We start from the raw sequence: 13,289 nt of genomic DNA on the forward strand, positions 1-13,289 counted from the left end.
AGGTGCTGTTTTCCTGATTAAAGAAACCCAAGGCAGTACCCAACTACAGTATGATATTAAATAAGAAAAGTAGTGTAACAAGACTTAAAAACAAGAAACCTACTATTCAAATGTTTCAACTTTTACTGCTTTTCCCAGCTTAACTGAGTCAGTGAAGACTATAGCTAATAATTTGAGTAATATTCTGTGAAAATTAACATCACAACAAAACCCTCCACACCACCATCTATTTGTAGTAAAATATCTGCAGAATTAAATGAAACTAAGCTAAATAATACAACAAAATCAAAATTAATTAGGCCAAATAAAAATGAAAAAACTAAGAAACAGTAACAGATCACAAGCTGAACAGATCAGCTATGAAATGGTACTTTTTAATAAACAGATAACCACAAAAATTACTAAGATCTGTAAACAGAAATGTGGTCTCAAAAAAGGACAAAGAGAGAAGAAATTACAATGAAAAATAAACACAGTGAAGCAAAATGATTTACCTAAATTTAGAGAGAACAGACAGAACCCAGTCTCCTAGCTCCCAAAACAGTGCTCTTCCCATTATGCCATGACAATTACCCAAAATGATGTCTAAATATTAAAGAGTAGAATTCTTTTATAACTCCCCTTCCAAAAAAATGGATTCCAACAATACAAAACCTCTACTAAGATGCAGGAAACATTTCAACTTCTTATCAGAAACATCTTAGAGCAAGCTAGGATATTATAGTATATAATACTTAGTAGAATAACTACCAAATGCACTGAACCTAGAGTCAAAAGGTCTAGACTCTGGGTTCTGTGTGATTCTGGGTCAGTCACAAAGTCTCTAAATCCAAGTTTCTTCATCTGCAGAATGGAGGTAATAATACCTACACCTCAGAAGGGTACTGAAATAATCAATAAAACCAATTATATATTTTTCCCTATAAAAAGATACAATGTTGGGTGCCTGAGTGGCTCAGTTGGTTAAGCGTTTGCCTTAGGCTCAGGTCATGATCTCAGGGTCCTGGGATCGAGCCCCATGCTCAGCTCAAGCTCCCTCTCTCTTTGCCCCTCACCCTGCTTGTGCACTCTCTCTCTCTCAAATAAATAAATAAAAATCTTTTTAAAAAACACAATGTGAATCAAATATAAAACTCAGTTCAGGTAGTCAAAGGGCAAAGGGAAGAGGAGAAAACCATCAATGTCATGTTAAGGCAGGTACCCTATACTAGAAAAAGCTGGCTCAAAAGAACAAAGATCAGGGTGCCTGGGTGGCTCACAGTTGGTTAAGCATCTACCTTTGGCTCAGGTCATGATCCCAGGGTCCTGGGATGGAGCCCCACATCGGGCTCCCTGCTCAGTGAGGAGTCTGCTTCTGCCCCACTCCCCACCTCCCTGCTTGTGCTCTCTGCTCTTTCTTGGGCTCTCTCTCAAATAAAATATTGGGGGAAAAAAAAAAAGAACAAAGATCCCTTCTCTTTTCCTCCCTGGTCCCCATTCTTCTGTCTCTCCCTAGCCCCTTTCCAACAGCTCTTAGAAAAAGGCTTCTAAGAACTGGAGTTGGGGGTTTAACATAGAGTAAAGGAAGAGGGTATCAGATGAAGAACCTATGACAAAAATACAAGTCATATGTCCGACTTTCAGTTGAGAACTTTGCCCGCTGCTGTTCAGTAAAATGAGCAGCACCACAAATGGTGGTCCAAATATCAAAATAACTAGATATAAAGGCTAATTGTCCTCCAAACCCATTACCCTAATTTAATCATGAGAAAAACATCAAAGAGACTGCAACAGAGGGGCATCCCACAAGATACTTGACCAGTACTCCTCAAAATTGTCAAGAATCATCAAAAGCAAAAAGTCCAAGAAACTCTAATAGTCAAGAAAAGATTAAAGAGACATGATAACTAAATGTAATGTGGTATCTTGGATGAGATCCTAGAACAAAAAAGAGACCTTAGGTAAAAACTAAAAAATTTGAATCAACTACGAACGTCAGTTAACAATAATGAAACTATAGGTTTGTTAATTGTAACAAATGTACCATACTAATACAAGCTGTTAATAATATGTATGGGTGGGGTGTACATGAATTCTCTATACTATTTGCTCAATTTTTCTCTGAATCTAAAACTATCCTAAAAATACAGCCTATTTTTGCATCTATAGACATGAGGCTATCTGAAGATTTTAAAAAACTGACCAAGCTCCTTCAGGAGCATTACATTCCTAATGAACAAAAGTCTGAAGCTGAAAATGTAAAACAGTTTCTGGTTTGAAATCATCCAATCACTTGCCCAGAAGCCATTCTATGAGTAAGTTTCCTTAGAGACAAAAATATGAATATGGTAGTCCTCAAACTTGAATGTGAATCAGAATCAGCTGGAAGCCTTGTTCAACCAAAGACTGTTGCGCTTTACACCTAGAGTTTCTGATTCAGTAGACTTGGGTGGGGTCCATGAATTTGCATTTCTAACAAGTTCCCAGGTGATGCTGATGTTGTTATAGTTAAGGAACACACTTTGAAAATACAGTAATTTAGTATACTAATGTAATTTACAACAAAGAATCAAATGAACCCTTGAATTTTCACAGTACTTACTAATGAATAAGTAGAAGAAACCATAAACTTTATAATAAATCATCGAACTTATTCAAGAAGGGGAAAAGAAATTTCAGAATATATAAGTTATAAAACGTAAAATTACCATAGGAAAGAGTGAGATTATACAATCTCCTGACAATGCAAGTAACACAAAACCAGGACAGATCAACCTAAGAGACAAATATAAATCTCCAAAAATACTGTACTATGATATATATAGTTCATGACATAAATTTGCACCTTAATGACATCATGAAAATGTGGAAGAAAAACAAAAGAAGCTTTGAAAATTGTGAAAGTAATATTCATTGCTGGCTTTAAAAATAAAGCAAGAAATATAAAAGCTAAAATATACTACTACTTAAGATGTTAAAATATACATCACAGATCAAACAATAAACTAATTAAAGAACAGGAATAGAAAAGCTTCCCTTACCCTGCATAAAGCATTCTATCTTTTAAAAAGATAGAAATGATACATCAGAAGAAAGAGATATTACCATATATAGCTCAAAAGATAACAGACTACTGATCAAACTCTATATGGCAAAATTTATATTCAAAGAGTCTGGGATTGTTTCTACCCAATCTTTCAACTAATAAATTTGTGTTTCTCTAAACTAGGTTCCTAAATTTATTAGACTGTAAATTATAGTCCCCCTACCCCCACTGTAAGGGGAAGGGGATTATCCTATCCCAGCTTTGCTAGTGACAACAGTTTCCATGGCTAAGGCAAAGACCCCAGCAGAGTTTGGGCCCAGGTGGTGAGGTTAGTGGAGCTGGGGGTACTGGGGCCTCCTGCTTCCATCTCTTTTCAGGCAAAATTTACCTTTTGTTAAAATAAAGGCTATAAATAAAATAATAATAAGGGCAGTCTTTCTTTTCTACCTACTGCTTCTGACTGGGGTTTCTCTGCTCTCTATCTCATTGCAGAACAGAAGCAAGAACATAGTTTTCCCCTTTTAATTCTAAGGACCTCTTTCCCAGAAAAATATTTTTTTAAATTAATAACATTAACTTCTATGAAAAAATTAGTATTTCATGTTTTCAGAAATAAGTACCACTTTTTCCTCATGAAATTATTTCAGCCACTGAATGTACCAAATGTCAGGCTATCTCCCTGTTAGTACTCATTTCAAAATAAAAAGCTACTCCACCTATTTTTCTACTTACACTATGCTTATGACTCTTGCCTAACTCAAGCTCTTTAAACTAAGATATTGTACAGGCATCAGTTTCTACTATACTTTTATAAAATTCAATGTGCCCTGAAAATTGCTTGTTTCAAGTATTAAGCCAAGACATAGTTGGATAAACTACCTGAAGGTGCTCCAACCCAAGCCAGACCAAGAACACCATCATCAAAATCTCGGTCTGTGAAGACATAGGCCAAACAGTAGTCATCATGATTCTGCTCAGAATTCAATTCCAGAAACTTCTCCACACCAATATTTGGGAAACGGAAGGGATTTGTAGAGTCCTTTTCATCAGCAGTTGTGTTGATCTAAAATCCAAGACAACTATTTAAATAGGCAATTAATGTTAGCAGAGCCTATGTGTAAAGTCTTTGCTCACCTTCTGCATCCGCCTGGACAATATGCTTGGAACCCAAGGGAAATCAGGCCTGAATTAAGGCTTCTACAATTGTTCCCACTGCCCCCATCCCTGAGCTGCTCATAGAAGCCAAAAAGAAAAAAAAGAAAAAAAGGAAAAAAGAAAGGCTGAGTAGGAGAATTAAAATTGAGTATGTTAAAAATTTCTGGGCAAGTATCGACCAAATTTCTAAACAATGAACACTTGGGATGGAAAAACAAGTTCTGCTTTCAAAACTTCTAATAAAGGAAGTACAGTTTCTCAAATTTAATCATGTGAGCAAGTCTCTTTCAGTACTAATCTCCTGTACATGGTGCAAAGTATAAGGATATAAACCCCTAAATTTTAGCTAATTACTGGAACATGAAATTGATATCAAACCCAAGACCGTCAATTCAACAGCCAAATCATTTCCTTGGTTCTGCTTGCCTAAAATCATAGCAGTCAAGCCCAACAAAACGCAAGTTCAATTTTTTTCCCTGAATGTGGGCAAGAATTTTTTTTTTACTCCCCATTCTCTTCTCTCACTGTATCAAGCTCAGTTCCTCCAGAATGTTTCTTTTGATACTTAGCTACTTGATACTAGTGCAGGTTCCTCCTTCACAATCTGAAGAATAATCAGTTCTACTGAACTGATTCTACTTGTTCTACTAAACAGAAACTTCTTTTATTAGCCTCTGCCTCCTTTCAGAGACCCCTGCCTGTCCTCTGAAGTTCTAGAACAATTTGGCTTTCCCCAAGTAAGTCAGAAAATTACATATACAACTGTTGATACAGAATAAAAAGGGATATGCATGAAAGTAAACATTTTTTTAAAAGGCAGTCCTCAGTCTATTGAAAATATTAGTAGTAAAGGGAGGATATAACAGTTGATAAAATGAGAACTGCAGGTCTTTCTAGGTTCCACACCCTTCAGTAAAACCAAGAGGCTCAGAAGCAGGATCACAAAAACACTACTGCGGGCAACTGCTTAAGGACAGATTTATGGTTTATCTATTAACAACTAAAAACAATCAGTAGTGGTCATCTAACACAAAAAAATCCAAAAGCAATTACACTATATATTAGAAATAGCCCATGCTTAGAGACATGCTATAGATGGCTTTTTCCCACTAAATAGTGAAATGAAATTCCTTGAGATTTTTATAATATTGGCTACAAATAAAAATTGTATCTAAGTTATAGTTACCTATATTAAAAATGAGATAATATTTAAATGTTTACTGATATAAATTTCAAATTAATGGGTCAGAAGAAAGCTTCAGATGAGATTTAGTTAAAAGCTTGAAAACAACCAAATGCCACACTATCCATTCATATACGTGCATTTCTTCATAATGCAAATCACTGTACTAAAAAAAAATGCTTCACTATAATTTGTTCTGGTATTCTTTACTTTTCACTAGCTTGCATTTTATTGCTTTGCCAACTAAACAATAATTATTATCACTTTTACTTGCTCATTTAAGGACTTCAGTTACTCTCAAAATACATGAAAGCAACTGATTATGAACAATTCTTATATTGTTTATCTACAAACCACATTTCACCTTAAACTCCAATTTAACATTTAATCATATTACTAAGGACCATCTTTAACTATGCTATTAAATATATAACATGCATGAACAAAAACTATGAATTAGTCAATCATATTTTAAGAAAATTAGGAGCACAAATATAAAGAAACCTTATGGCAAATACTTCTGTAAAATGATTTTTTTTTTTTAAACTCAAGCTATTTATCTAGCTTATCAATTCAGATTCTTAAAAGCCTATACACATAGAAAGAATTCACATTTGGAAAATTTATTAAACAACCCAATTTTTTTTTTTAAAGATTTTATTTATTTATTTGAGAGAGAGAATGAGAGACTAGTGAGCATGAGAGGGAAGAGGATCAGAGGGAGAAGCAGACCCCCCGCTGAGGGACTCGATCCCGGGACTCCAGGATCATGACCTGAGCTGAAGGCAATCGCTTAACCAACTGAGCCACCCAGGCGCCCAAACAACCCAATTTTGTTAGTAATTTAATATCTACTTATTTAAATTTATAACATTAAAATTAATCATCAGTGAACCTGTGGCTCTAGGTGAGCATTTCTCAAAATGTGTTTTACAGTTCTTTGGACTCTCAGTTGACATCAATACAGAAAAGGTTCCATGGTCAAATTAGTTTTGAAAATTATGAGTTTCTCTCCTGAAGGACTTATCAAAATTTGAGATCTGTTAGTGTGTACTATGAATTTACAAGAAGAGAGCATAGTACTAAGTGTTTTTCCAACTTCCAATTTTATTTAACCATTCTATCTATCCTTCCCTCCTCTAGAGCACCAAATGGGACACACACTGAAAAATACTGCACAAGGCAAATCTTTAAAAACTGGGAAATGACAGGGCGCCTGGATGGCTCAGTTGGTTAAGCAACTGCCTTCGGCTCAGGTCATAATCCCAGAGTCCCGGGATCACGTCCTGCGTTGGGCTCCCTGCTTAGTGGGGAGTCTGCTTTTCCCTCTGACCCTCCCCCATCTTGTGCTCTCTCTCTCTCAAATAAATAAATAAAATCTTAAAAAAAAAAAAAAACACCTGGGAAATGATAAGAGGGGTGCGGAATGTCAAGTACTCTATCTGTAGTTCTTGAGAGACTAGGGCTTTCTAACTGGCATGTTAATCAGATAGAATACAGGATGACAGTACCTCTTTTGCAGTCCAGATTAAAGCCCTATAGATTTCATTTTTAAATGATAAACCTAGTATCCCTGTGTGTGTCTCTGTGTGCGTCTGCACGTATTGTGTAAAAGCCAAGAGTAAAGACAAACGATCAGCAAAACAATTTAAACTATTAATGCATAAAAATGAAGTAAAAAGCATTTTTCTTTTTATAAACACGGTCCTTATTGTTTCTCTTTCTTAAAGTTCTGAACTATTGAAATTCCTTACTCTTATTCGTTTCACCATGAAACTGATGTTACGGATTCCAGAGAAGTCTGTAGTCTGGTAAATCGTATCAATCGCTTTAACATGACTGGATATCTATAGATTTAAAAAAAGAAGAACATTTTAGAGGCAATATTAAAATGTGAATAAGGCTGTGAGTTTCCATTTTCTGAATCAAGAATGTTCCACCACACTCAAATTTTAAAATGTCTACATCATATATTGGATGAAAAGATGAAATAGATTAGTGAGCTAGGGCTAAGAGGGAAGATTCTGTACCTTTTCCAGACTCTTCTCCAGCCAGAAACAAACATCACTCTTACTTCAATCATATAAAACTTTGTTTCCTCAGTCAATCTTGCAATGTCAGACCTCCGTGCCTTTTCACATGCTATTTCCTTATGCTTAGAGTATCTTTATCCATCAGATTCAGTTCAAACATCTCCTGTAAGAACTTCCCTGATAGGGGTGCCTGGGTGGCTCAGTGGGTTAAGTGTCTGACTCTTGATTTCAGCTCAGGTCATAATCTCGGGGTCGTGGGATCGGGCCCCCACATCAGGCTCTGCCTTGGGCGTGGAGCCTGCTTGGGATTCGCTCTCTCCCTCTGCCCACTCCCGTGCCCCACTCCCGCTCTCTCGTACTCTCTCCCTCCAAAAAAAACAAAAACAAAAAACTTCCCTGATAATGTCAGGATATTCAGTCATTCTCTGACTTTAGTCTTTCTATTGCTGCACTAGTACACATAATCTTTAAGTTTTGTTGACCACTTATTATATACTAGGCACTGTTTTAGGTGCTGGAGATACAACGGTGAAAAACAGAAAAGGTCCCTATAAATTTACAAAGATTTATTCTAGATGGTGATGGGAGAGAGGAAGTAATGCAAATATAAATAAGATACATTAAGATTTGCTAAATTCTAGGGCACCTGGGTGGCTCAGTTGGTTAAGCGTTTGCCTTCGGCTCAGGTCATGCTCCCAGGGTCCTGGGATTGAGTCCCACATCAGGCTCCCCTTCTCTGCAGGAAGCCTGCTTCTCCCTCTCCCTCTGCCTGCCACTCCCTGTTTGTGCTCTCTCTCTCTCCCTCTCTGTCAAATAAATAAATAAAATCTTTAAAAAAAAAAAAGATCTGCTAAATTCTAGGAGGAAATTAAACATGGTGATAGAACATAAGGGGATTCTCTATTTACCTAGCTGACTCCCAACTAAACTCTCTGGCTTCTAAACCACTTTCCCATCTTCATTTATAAAAAGCATTCTTGCTACAGTTTATGTAAAAACATGTACATATTCTTTTAAAATTATTTTCAAAGAAATTACATAAACTTAAGATAGTCAAATAGAAGCATTAACAATAATTTCAAAAGTAGCCCAGGCTGCCAAACTGATAAAAGTTCTAACAGTGCTGACAAGGTCCATTATAAATTCATGCTATTGAACCTCAGCTTGGCTTGGTAATCCCTTAACCCAATTCTGTTTCTACTCCATTCCCAATGGTGGTAGTTCAAACATTCCTCCACAGATGATTATACTTCATACTTTACTGAGACTTCATCTTGACTTCCCTCCCTCTTTACCTTCAAATTTTTCTATATTCATCCATTTCTATCTTCCTCAAAGGGTAATTCTTCCTTAAAAGGAAACTTTTCTTTATTCTCATCCCAATCCTTACTGGACCTTCAAGAACACTGTTCCCTATCAATTTTTCTTTCTCTTATATCTTACATTGCTTTTCTATTGGATCACTTTCCTCTTCCTACCAACTTTCTCATTTATTCTCTGTCCTCCTTTCACCCCATATTACTTCTAAGTCGCCATATTTGTTTCTGTTTTTCACATTTCTTAAAACCTTCACTGCTTTGGCCAACCCATTTATTACTGTTTGCAATGTTTTCACCCTCACAACTCTATCAGCTTAAAACTCATCAATAATCTTCTAGTAAATAAAAACCAGCTACCTTTTGTAGTCATTTTTTTTCAGTATTATTGAGGTATAATTGACAAATAAAACTGTTAAGATGTTTAAAGTGTACATCTTGATGATTTGATATAATCTTGATTTGATGTGATATATACATATATACATGTGAAAGGACCCCCGCCCCCATCTAGCACTGTAGTCATTCTCTTTGATCTTTCTGCAATATGACACTGTTAGCCATGCATTTGGTTTTGAAACTTGTTTCTTCCTTGGCTAATTCCATTTAATCTCCTACCTGTTTTACTATTACGTTTTACCCCATAGCTTCTCTTCCTCATCCTTTTCACTATATACAGATATTATCCCCCAGTTTCTTCCCTTTTAATTTCATTCTCTCCCATTACTTCAACTCCATCTTTTGTATCCTTAAATTCTATGCAGAAAGCTTAAGGTTAGGCTAACTTCTCCCAAGCTCCAGCTCTACATTTTCAATATCCTAAGGAATGACCACTTGGCTCTTAAACACATCTAAAATTAAGCTCATCACCACCATCAAAATGAGTTCACCATTTATACTAGTGGGACCTACATTCTCTTAGTCTCAAATCAAATTTGGAGCCAAAATGCATTATCAAACTGTCACTGGGAATCTTCAACAGAAAGGATATTTTGAAGAGTCTCTCCAAAAACTTTTTACTTTAATAAGGGTGAGAAGACAAAAAACACAAATAGCACAACTCTGAAAGTGCTGAGTACAAAACAAAAATAAAAACAAAAACAAAAAACAAAAAACAGGTGCTAAGTACAATGGGAATACAGAACAGAAATTAAATACTTCTCATTGGAATGATTCCTCTATTCTTCCCTCCTTTAGGACCACAGCTGAAAATTTCACCCTCTTTTCAAAGCTAAGCTCCAATGTCATCATCTTCACGAAATCATTTTCTTACACCTGTTTTGGAGGATTCTAAAATATCCTACCTGGTCTTTTAGTCATCTGTGTACTTAACCTACATATTTTATAATTATTGAAAATATGTTTTTTTTTTTTTTTCCAAAAAAGGGATATGCCTTAACTTTTAATTCTTAGAGGAAAACAGAGGTGTAATGAAACAGTATGAGAACTCCTAAAATAGTAGCAAAATTATAAATACCTGGGCAATCACAGCTTCTCGTGTTCCATAATATTTAAAGAACAGATGATCAGTCTGAATATAAAGCTGACAAGTATTTCTTTCAGCTGAAGTTGTACGTTTTTTCCTCAGGTGTTCTGGACCATTAACAGCATGTTCTTCTTGAGGTGTCTATATGTCAAAAAAAGTCATTCTGATAATTAGTATGCTTCACTATTATTATAAATTTACATAGCTAAGAACACACATTATGTAGACTTTCATATTCTATTTTATTATGGAACACCACAGGTATTCCCCCACACCGTTAAAAATTCTTCATAAACCTCGCTTTCAGCCTCATAACATTCCACTGTATAGATGATTTGTAATTTATTCAAGCAATTCTTTCAAACATTTTCAAAACCTACCTTTTAATATGTAATCATTTAAATATAAAGCAAGTCTTATAGTTGTTTATAGTACTTTGATATCCTCTTCTATCTCCCTCTAATACTCAATCTATTACCGAGCGCTGTCAGATCGATCCCCTAAATACCTAGGGAATATGCCCATTAACTCTGGCGCCCGCACATCAGCCCAAGCTACCATCACTTACTACCTAGAATACTGCAATAATAGCAATGTAATCCATCCATATCCACTACTGGCCTTCACTCTATTCTCCATACTGTATGCAATCTTTTCAAAATGCAAATTTGCAAATATTACCCACGTGTACAATAGATTTCAAGGCTTCCTCCTGCTCTAAGGATAAAGCCCTAAATCCTTTACATGTGCCACCAAATCAGCATTGCAGTCTCTGCTTACCTGCCCAGTTTCTTCTCATTCTATATTATTTCAAAGAGAGAGACTATCTACCACAGAACTCAACTCTTGCTCTCTGTGCTACACTAAACAGGCCTTCTTTCCAATCCTCCAGCATCGTCTGTCTCCTGACGCAGTCTCTGCACACACTACCATTGTCTCTCCTGACCTAGCTAACTTCTCTCTTCAGACTTAGCAAAGGTCAATTTATCCATCATACCACCTCACGGAACCATATTCCCATGTCCCTTACATAGTGCGACTTTAGTTTATTATGTGGTGATTGGTTTAATTTCTGTCCCTAGCCCACCATCATTACTTCAACCACTAGAATATGAGCTCCAGAAAGAAGAAACTACCTCTGTGTTTGCTTCTCGATATACTGCTATCACCTAACACAGACTTGGCAGGCAAACAGTAGATATTCAGTATGTATTTGTTTAAAGAATTAGCACTGCTATTGAACCCAAGCACTTAAACATTTGCTGACATCTAAGAGCTCCATTTTAAGTGAATTTTGATGACACAGTAATGAAGAATTCAAATTAAATTAGATTTTAAGCCACAATTCCAAATTTACACTCACATTTTATACTTTCCTTCTCCCTTGACAACTCCATGTTTGTTCTCTCAGTTACTGCCTTCATTTTACCTTTATTTATTTTCATTGAGTACAGCATTCTAGGATGGCAATTACTCAGTTTCAGCACACTGCACTGTCTTCTGTTTTCAACAGTCTCCAATGAAAAATGAGCTGTCATTTCAACTGCTGCTTCTTTGAAGGTGACTGGACTTTTATTATTGGTTGCTTTTAAGAGTATATATCTTTTGGTTCTTAGACTTTTCTAATAATATGCTAGGGTGTTACTTTCATTGGAAAGTATTTATCCTACTCTAATTGCAGGGTTTACCAAATTTGTTGATATCCTCCATCATATTTGGAAAACTTTCTGCCATATCTGTCCCTATTTCACTCTCACTTTTTTCCCCCTGAGATATCAATTATACATATGTTAGACCTTTTTAAGGAATCCCTTCTCTCTTATATCTTTTTTGTATTTTTCTATCCTTTTGTTTCTTAGTGGTTCACTGTTTTCTTATGATATACCATCCAGCTCTAAACCCATCAAATTCTTAATTTCTGCTGTTATACTTTTCAATTCTAGAATTTTCATCAGGCTCTTTTTTTTCATTTTCAGTTTTCTGCTATAATTTTAAATTCCATCTTTATGTATTTGACCATGTTGAAGTCTGTATCTGATCATTTCATTATCTGGAAAACTTTAGGTTGTTTACATGTCTGGCATCCCAGCTAGAATGTAAGCTCTCTGAGGGTGTATACTCTGTGTCATTTATTCTTGTATCACTGATGTTTAATATACAATAGTTTTTCTCCTCTTGTTCTTCCATCATGTTGTCTTGTTTGTTCATATGCTTATTATTTTTAACTGAGTGCCAGACAACGTAATTGAAAAACCTCAGATACAATTTTAGGCTTCAGGTGATGATACCTTTCTCAAGACAAGATTTATTTTTTCTTCTGGCAATCAGTTAGGCTTGATGCACTAGTAATCCTAGATCACCTTACTCTAATTAGACATTAAGCAGCTGTGATACAGAATTTTAATCCCTGTGACAGAAGGAGTTAGGACATTTTTTGACTCATGCTTACTCCCAGGGAGTAGCCCTTCAAGATCCCAACCTAAAGCCCTTCTGAGAAGGCCGTAAGTACTATTTTTATCCTTAGCCTCAAGAATCTGCAGAGTTCTACTCAGCTTCTCAGTCTCTCAGCTACCTTATCGGGAACTAGAATATACACCTGGAGAAAAGATGCCCCAAAGGCCATGCTCACTTGTCTAGGCATTCTCATATTTTCCTAAGATCCAGCCCCATAATTCCTCACAGCCTTGCTCTCTCTCCAATGCCTCCAAACGCACACACAAACATGCACATGCAGACACACATATAAACATACACATAGGTACTTTTAAATATTTATATTTAAAAGATTTATGGGGCGCCTGAGTGGCTCAGTCGGTTAAGCGTCTGCCTTTGGCTCAGGTCATGATCCCAGGGTCCTGGGATTGAGCCCCACGTCGGGCTCCCTGCTCGGCGGGAGGCATGCTTCTCCCTCTCCCACTCCCCCTAGCTTGTGTTCCCTCTCTCGCTGTCACTCTGTCGGATAAATAAAATCTTTAAAAAAAAAAAAATTGTATTTCGGGGTGCCTGTGTGGCTCAGCCCCACATCTGGCTCCCTGCTCAGCAGGGAGTCTGCTTCTCCCTCTTCCTCTGGCCCTCCCACCAGCTCGTGCTC

General features: G+C 36.4%; 1 protein-coding gene across 4 annotated transcripts in view; it reads right to left on the minus strand.

The window, feature by feature from the left end:
* ADAM10 (ADAM metallopeptidase domain 10) overlaps nucleotides 1-13,289 on the minus strand; it is a 136,037-nt gene that overhangs the window by 35,977 nt on the left and 86,771 nt on the right. For all 4 annotated transcript variants that reach the window (XM_032418012.1, XM_032418015.1, XM_032418013.1 and 1 more), the window contains exons 6-8: nucleotides 10,190-10,339; nucleotides 7,118-7,210; nucleotides 3,905-4,088 (exon numbers count right to left, since the gene is read on the minus strand). In XM_032418012.1, the coding sequence (XP_032273903.1) occupies nucleotides 3,905-4,088; nucleotides 7,118-7,210; nucleotides 10,190-10,339 (427 nt within the window). The remainder of the gene's footprint in view (nucleotides 1-3,904; nucleotides 4,089-7,117; nucleotides 7,211-10,189; nucleotides 10,340-13,289) is intronic.

The sequence above is a fragment of the Phoca vitulina genome, unplaced genomic scaffold, assembly GCF_004348235.1.
Source record: "Phoca vitulina isolate PV1807 unplaced genomic scaffold, GSC_HSeal_1.0 scaffold20, whole genome shotgun sequence".
In the NCBI taxonomy this organism is placed as follows: Eukaryota; Metazoa; Chordata; class Mammalia; order Carnivora; family Phocidae; genus Phoca; species Phoca vitulina.